Below are 14,392 nucleotides of genomic sequence, written 5' to 3' on the forward strand. Positions count from 1 at the left end.
CTAAAACAAAAACACTCATTTCTTTCCTTGTTTCTTTTTTTTTTCTTCTTTGTTTGAGGATGGATTTCCTTCCTTGTGAAATTAAATTTATCCTAAATCTTGATATATAGAGTTCTATTGCCACCCATATCTTGATCTATGGTGAACTAACATTTTTATTATTATTTTAATTTGGGACAATAGTTTCTCTTCTAGATTTTAGACTTCTATACCTCGGATTTCAAAGATTACAAGCCGTATTAGTTGGTTCTCAACAAAACTTTGTTTCTACATCAACTAGAAAGGCTAAATCAAGTGGCAAAAGGTTATGTGAAAGAGCTCACGTGGTGTAGCTTGATTTTCATGTGCACATTATCCTTTTGTGATAGAGATACTAGTCTATATCAAAAGTATATTTTTTCCTTTTTAATCATTAGTATGTTTATTATGGTATTGCCAACTATTGATGGTAATGGAATTCTATATTTGACTTTCATATACATGTCATTTATGTTATGATAAATTTTTCATTGCATTATAATATTTTTGTGATTTTTTTAATGTAATTTATATTTACATTCAAGGAGAAAAAAAAAAAAGAAGAAGCTAACTTACAAGAAACTAAGAAAGTGTTCCAGGCTATGGGGCATTTGAGTCATTTCAGTAAAAGTTAGTTACCAGTTAGAGATCTATTTGGTACTAAGTGTCTGTTTGGTATGGCTTATTTAAGAGCCATAAGTGCTTATTTAATCGTATAAGCACTTTTTAAAATTTTTTATGGTGTTTGGTTATTTTTTTAATAGAGTTTTTTAGCTTAAATAAGCTAATTTACCTCTACTAGTAAAAGCCCAAAATTTGAGCTTTTGGGAGTAGAGGTTATAGAGCTTTTCTAAAAATATATAATATAAAAAATATTACACAATTTAATGGTTCAAAAGTACTTTTTTTATTGACAACCAAACACCCAATGACTTTTTGTCCAAAAGTTCTATTGGTATAAGCTCTACTGCTATAAGCTCTACTGTTATAATCTCTATTTAATAAGCTGTACCAAACGGAGCCTAACAAGTAACCCATGTGCCTCTCTTAAAAAAAAAGTGACCCATGTGCCTATTAAGAAAACTAGAACTCCAGGGACCAGAATGTCATTATCCCAACTTACCTCTGAAAGTAGGATTGTTTCATTTAAACATACAGGCTACAGCCAATCTTAACCAATCCAAAATCAAAAGGTTAGACCAAGTTTTGGGTTGGAATGCCTTGTGCCAACTTCAATCCGACTCAGCATCTACTCATCATTCATTTTTCTGTTCTCCAAGTTGGTTTACGATCTTAAATCAACAAACAATTCACCAAATTTGCAAGTCAAGAGTCAAAGGCCAACGTTTTATCATTAGTTATTTAACATTAAGAGCAAAGCTGCAATTTATGATTTATCCCATCTCTTTTTTTTTTCACAGGCAAATAAAAGAGGGTTTTTTTTTTCTTTTTTCCAATAAGATAACAACCGATAAATGAATACTTGTATTCGATTATCGTACATTCATTGAGGAGACAGGAGAGTGCATCCGTGGCGCTTATTTCTATGTGTCAAAGTGCCTGCCAAAGCGGTGCATGTATGTATTAGCTAGCTACTTGGTCTAGAAATTCACATTCCGTGAAAAGCTTTTTATCAACTTGCTTAAAAATCAAGAACTTGCCGTAAAGATAAAAGGCTATTATTATTATGATCCCTACGTACTTTACAATTCTCTCATATGAATAGTGAATGAACCCACATCATTCACTATTTATGTTATGTACCTTACAATCCTTTCACATGAATAATAAGTGAACCCACATCTTTCATTATTCATACGAGAGGAATGTAAGATATATGCATATAACTTAATATTAGGCTTATTATTATTATTATTACTAACTAGGAAACCAATGGAGATGATGGGATGTGTCTCTGTAACTGACAAAAAGGGTCCATCGATCTCTATAGTTAGTATTTGCATTGCATGCCATTGATTGGGCGGTTCGATTTCAACTCCGTAAAAGAAGGAATCTAAAAATATCAAAAAGCGTTCCTGTCAATATCTCAGCGCCAACTTGTTCTACAACATCAAGTAATCAAATCAAGAAGTATCCGTTGTTCTCAACCCAAATCTGGTTTGAAGAGTGGGCATCAACCCTTTGGTTGCGTAGCTTCTGTTATTTTCTTGACGGCAAAGCTGAGAGATCATGTTGTTTTCAGAAATGAACACATCAAATTTTTTTTTTTTTTTGGGATAATTATATCATTTCATTATAGTAATTCAACTGCATTTTATCTAAACATAATTATCCAAGAAGATTTTTCCTGACTATTTTACCATATCGGGTGTCCTTGTCTTTCTTCTTTCTCTTGATAATATTTCTTGTGCGCTGGTGAGCGGAGCCTGCTGTGCCATTTTGTGAAATCATTACTAGTTAGTTCATATTTTTATCGAAAGATATGAATCAATGGCTCGGAAAGGTTGAAAATATTCACAGTGATGGCTTGGTGTTTACGAAACATATATTGGGTTGATATTTGACAAGACATCAATTTCTCTTTACATCCCCAAACGATAAAAGATACCATACCCACATTTCTATCAAGCACCAAAGTCTCTAGTGACCATTGAGAGTTTATCATCAAAGTGGGTTGGCTGTTGTTACTTTTTGCCTTTTGTGCGTGATCAAATAACCGAGCACCTACAAGCGTTGAGAAGGCATCGGATTAGTTGACTTAAAAAAAGTGGCTTGTGAACATTGGTCTGCACCAATTCTTCTTCTACTTCTAACTGTCAACTGTGAACTTGATAACATTGGTGTTAAGAATCCAAGAGAGCTTTCATGAAACTTGGTAGTTAATGAGCAGTTACAAAACAAGCCAAATATAACAGTTGTTGTCCTGTAATGGACATTATTAGCTCGGATGACTGAAGGCTACTTCCCTATATGTCAGCTTGTAACTGAAAGAGAATGCTCATATGTTGTATAGCAGATAAGGAGTGGAATTGTGTAGGCCAAAATTGTCCTAAAATTATCTGTTAAAAGCTGTCAAGACTTGTGGTCGAAAAAGCGCAAAAACTTACAAGCTCATGAACCTATAGCATTCAGTCTCCTAACTGCTTACAAAGTACTAAAGATAAGAACTATGAAACTATCCAGCTAGTTCTTTTCTAGTTGGAATTACAGGCACAAGAAAATTCCCAAATGGTGAATCAAAAATTTTGAAGTTTCCGGTGCAGCCCTCTTGCTGTGCTTGTGCTACTGCAAAATTTTTTGCTTGTTGAATCCTCACATTAATTTCACTAGTTTGAGCCACCGGAACCTACATATTGAAGCACAACAGCTTAATGATTTTGCAAGATATGTGAGAACTAAGAAACACAAAAAAGAAAATACTTACTGTTGTATGACTTGTTGATGGTACATCTCTGGTTTTATCTGCGGTAGATGAAGAGTCAATCCTGCAGAAAGGGAAAGGCATTGTTAAGAACTTGCATTGTCGGCATCAAACGTACAAGGAAAGAAACCTGACATTGACAAAACAGTTTACTGGCACCAGTGTAGAGGAACGCTGCCGATAAATTGATAATTAATTTGCGAAACAAAGTTTTTTTCCCACATAGCAGATGGCATGAAGCAAAGAACGTCCAATCCATATAGCCCATAACCATTCCAATGATGTAAAGACCTCGATGTTTAACAGTAAATGCAATTCCAAAGGATCTAGAGACAACTTCTAACTCTGTAAATTTAGCTTGAACTATGTAATCTCGAAAAAGTCTGGTAACACTGGATTGAAACAATTGTTTAAACCAATTTTGAACCAGAAACTATTGCAATCGTATAAAAAGAGCAGTTAAAGTCTGCTATAATGTGTTCACCATCATTATGTTATTAAACCATATGATTTAATAGTTTTCCAACCTCAACAAATCCGGAATCCTCGATTGTAACATTTCTAATATATATATATATATATATAGGCAAAATCACTTCCCTTGAGTGGTGGAATGTCGTACATAATGATATTAGGGGGAAAAAAAAGAAAAAAATGATCATAAAGTCACAAAGACTGTCTCAAGTATTTGCCAATCTCACCAAAGGGCTTAAAAATTCATGCCCTTACACTCTTTCCATATAAGCTATTTCGATCTTGTTTGTACATATTCATGAAAACAAAAAAAATCAATGTAACAAAATAGAATCGAATTAAACTTTAAGTCAGTTTTTTCGAATTCTTATTATATTCTTCAATTCAATCACAAAACCAAAAACTAGAGAGTTGTGAAAGATTACCGGCGGGGGGGCGGCTGATTGATCTTTCTCCTCTTGTGCTCAGGTGGCGTTTTTGCCATTGGCTTCGGCGGCGAAAGGACGGCGCCAGTCGATGGTAAATGATGATCCCCAGCAACAATTGGGCCTTAAAAGATTTGGATAAAAGTTGCTGATTCCATTGGATCATTCGGATCGTGAGCCCATTTAAGATGTAAACTAATGGCCCAATAAGGAGAGTTACTAACACGTATCTGGTCAAACCCATATTGTCAATGAACTTTTCACCATTTATCAATTACATAAATGGAGCATTACTCTTTAACTTTTTTTTTTTTTTTTTGGGAATTAAGCATCACTCTAACTTGTTGGTTCCATCTCTATCTCAAACAAGGCAAGTGCCTTTAATCCAGATAATTTTTTGCCAATTATTTTTGCGGTGACTACACAGTATTATTTTTATCTTTCATAATTGGAATCACTTTCATGATCAATCAATTCAAAATGAATGTGTACTTCTGAAGATTTTATTAGCTGAGAGAATAGATAAAGTGATATGGCCATTGCAGCTGAGGCTTTTTCTTCGTTGAAAATGACTCTTGCTTAATTAAAGATGGCAGTTTGTGATAAGACTTATCAATCTGACAATAACATGAAACAAAGTTATAATGGATTTCGGTTCGTAGTTCTCGACGTATGAATCTATTTAAGACGCATTATAATTATTTGATTAGTTATATATCACATTGTCTATTAGAACTACGGTACATTTTGGTTAGCATTTAGGTACATAATAACACAAATACTTTAAAAGAATATATTAAAGTATACTTGACTGGTGACACAAATCTCACTCAACTTATTGATACTTGTGTTAGATTAGTCTTTAATTTTTCTTTTCTTTTCTTTTCATATATTAATAAACAAGCCAAATTTGTATCATCTTCAATTATTGTTTATACACATACGTACATGGCATGCACGAATTATTGCCGTTCCTATACTTGACTTTATATCTTGTGGTGACTAATATTAAATTGTTTGGCCAAATTCTTGAGTCTTTTTATCAAGTCGCAACTATTTCATTATTGGGTTGTTGCTTAATATAAATATATCCTTAGCCTTAGCCTTAGCCTTAGTAGGTTCTCAAATTGAATGTGACCTGGAAATTCCAACAAAACAATCGTATAGCATCCATATCTTCTTATATCTTTTATTATCTTTGCTAACCATATATAACCAGAATTTGCAAGCAAATTAATAAAATACACATACTTGCTGAACACAGAAGCATGTTTGCATGTTATGTTTTTTCTTCCCCCACCTAATTCGCGTACTAGATAGTTTGAAGTTATAATTAATCAAACCCCACATCTAGAATGGGCCCAGGTGTCAACCTAAGAGGGAGAAGAGAATAATGGGTGAGAGTTAATGAAGCCTAGAGCATGCCAATGTGCTCTAGAATTACATTGAAGTATTTGAGCTCCTTGCCTGGAGACAAGGCAGGCAGAGTTGAGAATTTAAAAAAAAAAAAAACAGTAAGTTGAACAAATCATGGAACTAACCCTACTCATAATGCAATGCATTGCGGAGCTACTGATCGTATGAGAAGAAGAATAATTAATATTCAAATTGTGCCCTGTTGTTGCATATGACGAAGGCAGCAAAGGCCAGGCCTTGAGCCTTTACATATATAGGCTTCAAGGCCTTTTAGGGCTTTCCTTGACACGGTGAGACAGGAATGATGGAGATGGTTTTGGGTGACTTAATTTGAAATGAAAGGGGTGGCAAGAAGCTTTGAAAAAGTGGGAGAGAGATATAAATTTAGATAAGGGGGACAAAGAAAGAGAGATGAAATGAAGGAATGGAGTGGTTGCTAGCTTAAAAGGAGTAGCCATGTGAGAAGCATCATGCTCCAGAATGATGTTGTCTTTCGATTTAATTTCCTTTATATATATATATATATATGCACACTTTCGATCTTTGTATATTTTAGTAACAAATTAAGGGATGGCATTGGCCTGTAGCCATGGCCCCTCAGCTTTTTGATGATCCACCAGTGGGGACTTAATGGCTGGATCCAATCTAGGGCTAGCTAGTTTGCTTTGAGTTGCTTACTTGCTTATGTATTCTATTGTCAGCATGCATGCTCCAACACCAAAAAAAAAAAAAACTATGTAAATAATAATTGTTAAGTATCGTGAATAACACATACGTATGTACACATATGACATGTGGTTAAATATGTTTTCAAGTTGAAAATGATGCTTCGATCGAGGAATCTTTATGATCAAACAATATACAAACTATCAATTATTTGCTTCTTTTCACTCATCAATCGGTACGTTCTGTTCTGGCAGCTAGCTAGTTGCACCCTAAGTATGTACTATGGGTGTGCAGGCATAAAATGTTAATGGGAGATCCAATATTTCATCTTTAATATCAAAATCTCAAATTAAAAGAAAAAAAAAAGTGAAGGACAATAATAGTCCCACATTACGTATATTCTACTTAATACTCAGATGGCTAACTAAATATATAAAACTATTTAAAAATCACTAAACCAGACTCTTAAACACAATTTTATTAAAGTTTGTCTCGAGATTGCTTGGTCAAAGTCATCCCACATCTCAGTATTTTTTTTTTTGGATGTATCAGATGAACCCTAAGGTTCATATCATGTGAAAAAAGCAGTTTGCTAAAATTCAAATGGTCGCGGGCCTCTCCGATTTTTGAACTTTTTTCTTTGTTTTAACAAAAATTTCCTAAATTATGGGCCAAAATAGTTTTGGATTTGATGGCAAATGGAGCCCCCAGAACAGTAAATAAGAAGGTATCCATTGAAAGGGTACGTGAATTGCTTGTCCAGAATAAATAAAGTCATCAAAAGCAAAAAAATGTACATGGGAAAACAACAAATGCATTGTGGACCGACTGAAATAAAATGAGCGTTGGCCCCCTCGTGCGTGCTCTGCCAAGAGAGCTAACTGGTCTTCTCACTCCTGCCACTTCTTAAACAGACAAGACCTTGTTTTGTTTTCGTTCCAAAGAGCTGCTGCCAATGCCATGCCACGCCATGGTGATCATATATATATTGTTTTTGTGTACTCGTCTGCTTGGACGGCTTTTTTTTACCCTTTCCCCCCCCCCCCCCCCCCCCCCCCTCCCCCCTCTCATTATAGCTCTTGTTTGTTTGTTGGCTTTCTTTTATCCATAAGGACAGAATTCATCAACCCACCTGATAGAATTGTGTGTGTGTGTGCGCGCTTTTGAAACCAACCATACAACTTGATTCCTAATCATAGACACTGTATTTGCATTTTAGTCTTGTCCCATGTGTACAGAGTAATTTGGTTTGTACACGCAAAATGATATGATATACAATCGGTTGATCAAAAATCATTTTCATGCCTTTATAATGTTGTAAAACACTTTTACGATAAATTTAAAAGCTTATCAATGTTAGTTTTCGTTTTTGACAACTCTGCAGAGTCTTTTACAAATGTTATAAAAATATCGAATCGGTATTTTAAAAAGTTAGGCTGTCTGCATTAGCTAGAGAAGGACTCATGGGTGCAATAATATGCATACATATCTATGATAGTCCCATTATCTTTTATTACCCATACATGTAGTAAGTTAAACATGAAGTATGCTATGTGTAATCGTTGGTGTCACACTCAGTACACAATTTGCGTATGGTTTGTGTTTGCTTTGGACAATATACAAAAATCAGTTTTCTTCCACATTAAAATTATCTGGTATCCGAAGACTAAAGACTACATTTAGTCAGATAGGACCATTAGGGCAGCAAACCTCTCCCAAGCCTCGAACCGAGAATCTACATTGAGTCGGATAAAACCATTAAGGCAGCAAAGCTCTCACTAAGACAGCAAAACTCTCCCAAACCTTGAACCGAGGATCTTATTTGGTGTAATTAATTTAATCAGAGTTACATTTAGGCATGATTCTCGATTAGATTACGCGTGCGGTGTGGGGGTCACATATGACTCATCACACACAATTCACAATTCAACAATTCGTTTTCTGTACGTACTTTTTAGCTAGGGTTACAATTTTAGTCGTCAGGGCCAGGCCATGCAAATATTTGCAAAGCTGCTAGCTAGAAATTAACGTTTAGGTTGGGACCAGATTTTGATGAAAAGTCCTAAAAGATAAGATGATGATGAAACAACGACCCCCACTAAAGGAGAGTCAGATCGGAGAGGCCCAGGTCATTTTTTTTAGCCATGTCACATCGTCTTCACGAGCATGCCATTGGCATTCTTTTTTTGGCAACAAGTTTCTTATCCAGTGACAGGAGTTTGAATATAAAAAAAAGACTGCCGCCATGTGTCAGCTACTGATATGATGCTTGCTAGTTTGATATGCTTCTTCCAAAAGATCAAACATGTCTGAATATTTGAAACACCAGTCACCACTGTTTTTTAATATATATGATTTTTATATAACGCTAAGAATCACTTACCGTTACTGTTTTGTTGTTTTAGAAGATAGGGAAAATGGGTGAAAAGTTAAAATTCACCATGCACAAAAGAGTACGTATAGAATCATCATTAAACAAAATTTCTTCTTTATATCCTCTTTAAGCAAATCGCCATCCCTCCTAACCACCAATAAATAATAATAATAATAATAATAATAATAATAATAATAATAATAATAATAATTCAAAAACCAGATGAGGAAAAATCAATTAAAAAAAAAAACTAAAGATGAACTAAAAAAAAAGACTACATTAATGTGAATCCACAGTTACGCAAATCAAAGGCTGCTTCTCCTCGCCCTTATCAACAGTTAGTAACCCAGTAGTATCGACACACCCGGTGTACGTTAGTATTTGGGCCCTCTTGGCTTGAAAATCCCAGTCAGTGGTCCCCACCACATATAACATCAAGCCTGCGCAGCAAACCTGGGCCGCTAACAGGCCTTGCCAAAGCCCACAAAAACCAATCCCAAGCAAGAACCCGAGTCCAATCGCCACAGGCATGCCTGCCAGGTAGAATGCACCAAGGTTCACATTAGCTGCGATGGACGGGCGGGCACTGCCTCTGAGGACCCCACAGCCCACCGTTTGCGGGCAGTTACCAAGCTCACACAGCCCTAGGATCGGTAACGCTGCTGACGTCAACCTTATGATCTCCTTATCGTTGGTAAACAGCCGACCCCACCTATCTCTCATCCCTGATGCAAAAACCGTGGCTGACAGGCCCATGATTGCAGCTACAAACACCGCCACCACAGCGGATAATTTAGCTCTCTCAGGACGGTTGGCGCCGAGTTCGTTACCCACACGTGTGGAAACCGCGAACCCGAGGGAAGACGGGAACACGTAGATCAATGACGTCGTTTGGATGAGAATGCCCATTGAAGCAACCGTTGATTTGGGGTCCACAAGGAGTCCACACAAAACGATCATGATCTCGTACCACCACCACTCCAAACAAACCGATACGCAACTGGGCGCGGCCAGCTTAAGCAGAGGCTTCCACCCGGTTAAGCATTCTCGGGTCGGCTTAGTCCAAGTCGGCTCGTGCAAACCGGAGGCCCAAATGTACACAACCAAAGAGAAAAGAACACACAAGTTGGAAAGGGCGGCTGCAGCTGCCACGCCGAGTACGCCGAGCCGGAGATGAGTGACCAGGAGAAAGTTGATAGGTAAGTGAATAATGGTGCCGGCAAGGGATGCTAGAGTGAGCGGGTGGGTGATGCCTTGAGCGCGAAGGTAAATGCGGATTGGGTGAACGAAAGAGTTCGTTAAAAGATCAGGGAGACAAAACAGGAGGTAGCTGTGAGCGATGTGGGTGATGTTAGGGTCTTGATGAAGATAAAGAAGGATCTTGGACATGTTAAGCCAGAGAAGAGAAATGGGTATTGAAGAGAAGAGAAGGAAAATCACAGAGCGTTGAAGGGTTAAAGATAGAAGCTTGGGACGCTGAGCCCCGAAGGCTTGTGAACAGAGTGGCTCCATCCCTAAAGCCAGCCCAGAGAGGACAGAATAGCCAGTGATGTTGGCGAAAGCAATAGCGAGAGAGCCACCGGCAAGCTCGAGGTCACCCAGGTGACCTAGAAAAAGCATGGAGAGGATAGAGCGAGAGTAGATAATAAGAGCTGTTAGGGCAATAGGGAAGGCCAGATTGAAGAGTGATTTGGACTCTGTTATGATCTCCGAGATGGAGGGCAAAATGTTATTTACTGCTGGTGGTGATGATGGTTCAGAGACTTTCTTTATGGCGTTGGGCAGTGATAAAAGATCAAACTGCGTCTGTGCTGGTTTATCGGTAACTGTTAAGATGGGAATAGTAGTGGTACTGGTGGCGTTTGAATTACACATGATGATGATGATGATCAAGAAAATACCTGTTTCACTCGTATAGGTAACAATCTTTTTCTCTTTACAATCTTGAGATATTGTGAAGAGAAAGATCAGTTTCTCTCTATCTCTCACTATATGTGTATGTGTATGGATGCAAAGGTTTCTGTTCAAAGATAGATGGATGGGTTGCTTTTTGCCGTAGATGAGGAGAAAGGGAGGGGGTATTAATAGAGAAACTAAGGTGGGGTTTCTCGCTCTCTCTCTTCCTTCTCTTTCTTGATTTTTTTTTTTAATTTTTATTATTATTATTATTTTTTACAGTTTGTATACACGGGGTTGATATTATTGTGTGTTTTTCTCGGGTGTGTGTAATAATTTTTGTTGCCTTTATGTGGGTTTTTAAAGAAAGCGAGACGTCAGGGCTTGTCAGATCCTGAGCGAGGCTTCAATTTCCCATGACCATTTTTGGTCAATTTTATTTTCCTTTTGGTGACATTTTCTCTTTCACTCCTCCGGCAACCCCCCCACCTCTGGTCTCACTCTCTGCTTGCTCTTCATTTTACTGGTCATGCCCGTAAATATACAATTTCCAGTAACAGTATTTACTACATCTGAAAAAACTGAAGGCATCGAGAGATTGATATTTATGCATTAATTCGAGCACTCTCTCTGTTGAGAGTTGAACTCTTAAAGTTAAACCGGACACTCCTCTCAACATGAAAAGACTCTACTATCCTCGAAAGAATTGGAGCCACAAAGTAGGGCTAGCCATTTGCTAGGCCTCGTATATATAATAAGGGTAATTTTGGCGTCCCCACTTGATGATCTGTTGTTGACCGACATAATAATTTTTAACGTTAATTAAGTTGAAATATGAATTCTTGGAAATTAAAGTCCTGAACTTTTAAAACAAACTTATTTCTTTGATGTCATAGGTCAATTGGAGAAATTTTAGAATACATCAGAGATATCATGTCAGTCAGACAATAAATAAATAATATTATGACATGTATGCATTTATTTTGAAAAATCATCATGCAAGTGGTGATTATATTAAATTCAACTACACATGTCATGTATACATCAATTAGTTGTAATATATCATCAGAAGTATTTTAGAATTTCTCAATCATTAGATTGCACCTCTATTAGATCGGAAAGAAATACGTATAGAATTCGTTTAGACCTTAGTACACCGCATTGTAGTGTCTCGTATTCAATGCAACGTAATATCTTGTATTAAAGTGTATTTAAGAATTCGTATAGCACGTCACCTTGCTCGTAATTAAACTGGATTTTGACTTCTTACTACTTATCAAATTCGGGAGAAGAGTACATGTAATGGAACTCTAATGCTTAAGTCGGTGTATGAGAGAGAAGTTTAAAAGAAAGATTAGAGAGCAAGAACATTGCGCGTTTGACTCTAATTAGTTCAACGAGTACTCGATCTAAATGGATCCAAAAGTCATGTTTCTTTCTTTGGCATTATCATTTATAACCTTGCGCTCAAAGTTTGGTGCAAGATTAGATCCTTCCCATTATGTACTTGTTTCATGTAGCTTGGGCGTATTTCGTATGTGCACTTCGAGACTTTTTCTACTCCGAAGCACTTTATTCGAGTATTCTTTCACAACTGATACGTGGCACGGTGTAGGTGATTAGTTTAATGGAACCTACATACACAATACCAATTTGTTTTAGTGTGCAATTGTTTAATGTTTTAATATTCTATATGATTATGTATTGTTAAATTGTTATAGTTATATATATAACAATTTATATATATAATTTCTTAGTTCATGAACTATTCTCGCTTTAGCAAGGCATTTTCCCATTTTTAAATGCATGTTAAGTATTGATTTATATTAAAAGTTTAGGTTATTTTAACTTAAATTTTTTATTTAAAATTTTGAGTCATTGGTTCCAAGAAATCCAACTGTGAATGAATAGCCATCATTAAATGTTATTTTAATTTTCAATATTGATCATCGGATTACTTGAAATCAATATCTCAAAATTTGTATCAACAATTTAAATAAAAAAAATTTAAGTATCTATATTAAATATTTGAAAATATAATTGATAGAGCATGAGTAAAAAAAAAGATCACAATTGTTTTTAGTGACAGATTAAATTGCTTCCTAAAGAAAAATAAAGGAATTCAAACAAGAAAAATTACATGTTAATAAAAATCAATTACGATAGTATATCATTAATTTACGTAATTACATATTATTTTATTTAAAAATACACTTTCTTGGAAAAAAAAAAAGTTATCCCTTTTCTCAGAGATTTGTTGTTGACACCCATCCTTCTGAAAGATCTTACCAATGCACCAACCAAAGTTGCTTTATGTGATTTACTGGTTTCAATCCGGGAAGTTGTACATGAGGGCTATTATTTATGTATACATGAGAAAATTAAATTATATCAACAGTAATTATAATGGTTAACACTTTTTCTACACATTGTTATTGGATTATTTTTTATATACATCTTTCTTATAATTAATATTATAGGATCACGTGAGGTAACAATATGACAAGGGAAAGTTAACAATAAATTTTTTTTAACATCCTTTAACATTTTTACAAGTTCTTAGTGTGCTTTCTTTTTCTACTCATAAAAAAGGTCTTAGTTAGTGTTATCATCACCACAATAAACCATTAAATGTTAGGCGATGAAATGTCATTTGGTAGTGGCATGTTAAAGTGATCGTGATGGTACCACCCAATACTTTTCATGCAATCATTCAAATTTGAAGATTATGGAAATGATACCCAAATGAGGTTCCAAATTTAATGTTTTACTTTCTTCATTAGATTTGTAGGAAAAATTTATCGTTGGTAAATTACTTGACGTGTGTGTATCAATTGGATTTTTGTGCAAGTGAATTAATAAGGGTTTTAAATACCTTATCAATACAAAAAAAAAAAAAAGAAGAAGAAGAAGAAGAAGCACTAATTAAGGGAAGTTTAGATAATTAAGTCACTAAACACTTCACATAAATACAAAATTTATACGCATACATAAATTAATCAATTATGACCATGTAACATAACAGTATGTACCAATCTCGATTAGTTGAATAATTTATGCAAAAATATCTATCTCATTATACCTAGTGCTTGATTATAATTTTATAAAGTACCATAGACTTTAGAGGTTATGCATGACACGTGACAAGTCACACGTGCACCTGGAACTTTAGGTCCTTTGATGGCATTTTGGGGAGTGGCAGCAGCGCAGGCGATGGCTGTGGCGGTTTGAGTTATCTGATTGGGCTAGACAGTAGAGACTGCAACTGATTTAGAGAAATTTTACAATATATGAGAGGTAGCATGTCAATCATACAACAAATAAATGATGTTATGACATGTGTATATTTATTTTGAAAGATCATCATGCAAGTGATGATTATATTAAATTTAATTACACATATCATGCATGCATCAATTGATTGTATTACGTCTGATGTATTGTAAAATTTCTCACTTATAAGGTCACAGAAAAGCCAGTCCACCTCATCAATCGGTACACTCAATAAGTGGAAAATTACTACTAAATTTTAGAGGAATTCTAAAATATATTACAGGTAATACGGCCAACTAATGCATGTATGACATGTATGATTTGAGTTCAATATTTAATCACCACTTGCATGGTGATTTTTCAAAATAAATGCGTATAGTCATAGCATCATTTACTTATTGTATGACTTATATGCTACCTCTAATGTATTCTAAAATTTCTATTGCTATTTGAGATCCACGTCATATT

At 35.5% G+C, this 14,392-nt stretch overlaps 1 protein-coding gene across 1 annotated transcript; it reads right to left on the reverse strand.

Annotated features, from left to right (window-relative positions):
* Nucleotides 1-8,845: 8,845 nt before the first annotated feature.
* On the reverse strand, nt 8,846-11,337 carry LOC102608126 (protein DETOXIFICATION 52). The gene has a single exon (XM_006475535.4). The coding sequence runs from the start codon at nt 10,628-10,630 to the stop codon at nt 9,035-9,037; it is 1,596 nt and encodes a 531-aa protein (XP_006475598.1). The 5' UTR covers nt 10,631-11,337; the 3' UTR covers nt 8,846-9,034.
* Between the last annotated feature and the right edge of the window lie 3,055 nt (nt 11,338-14,392).

This window comes from Citrus sinensis, chromosome 1 (genome assembly GCF_022201045.2).
Source record: "Citrus sinensis cultivar Valencia sweet orange chromosome 1, DVS_A1.0, whole genome shotgun sequence".
Lineage (NCBI taxonomy): Eukaryota > Viridiplantae > Streptophyta > Magnoliopsida > Sapindales > Rutaceae > Citrus > Citrus sinensis.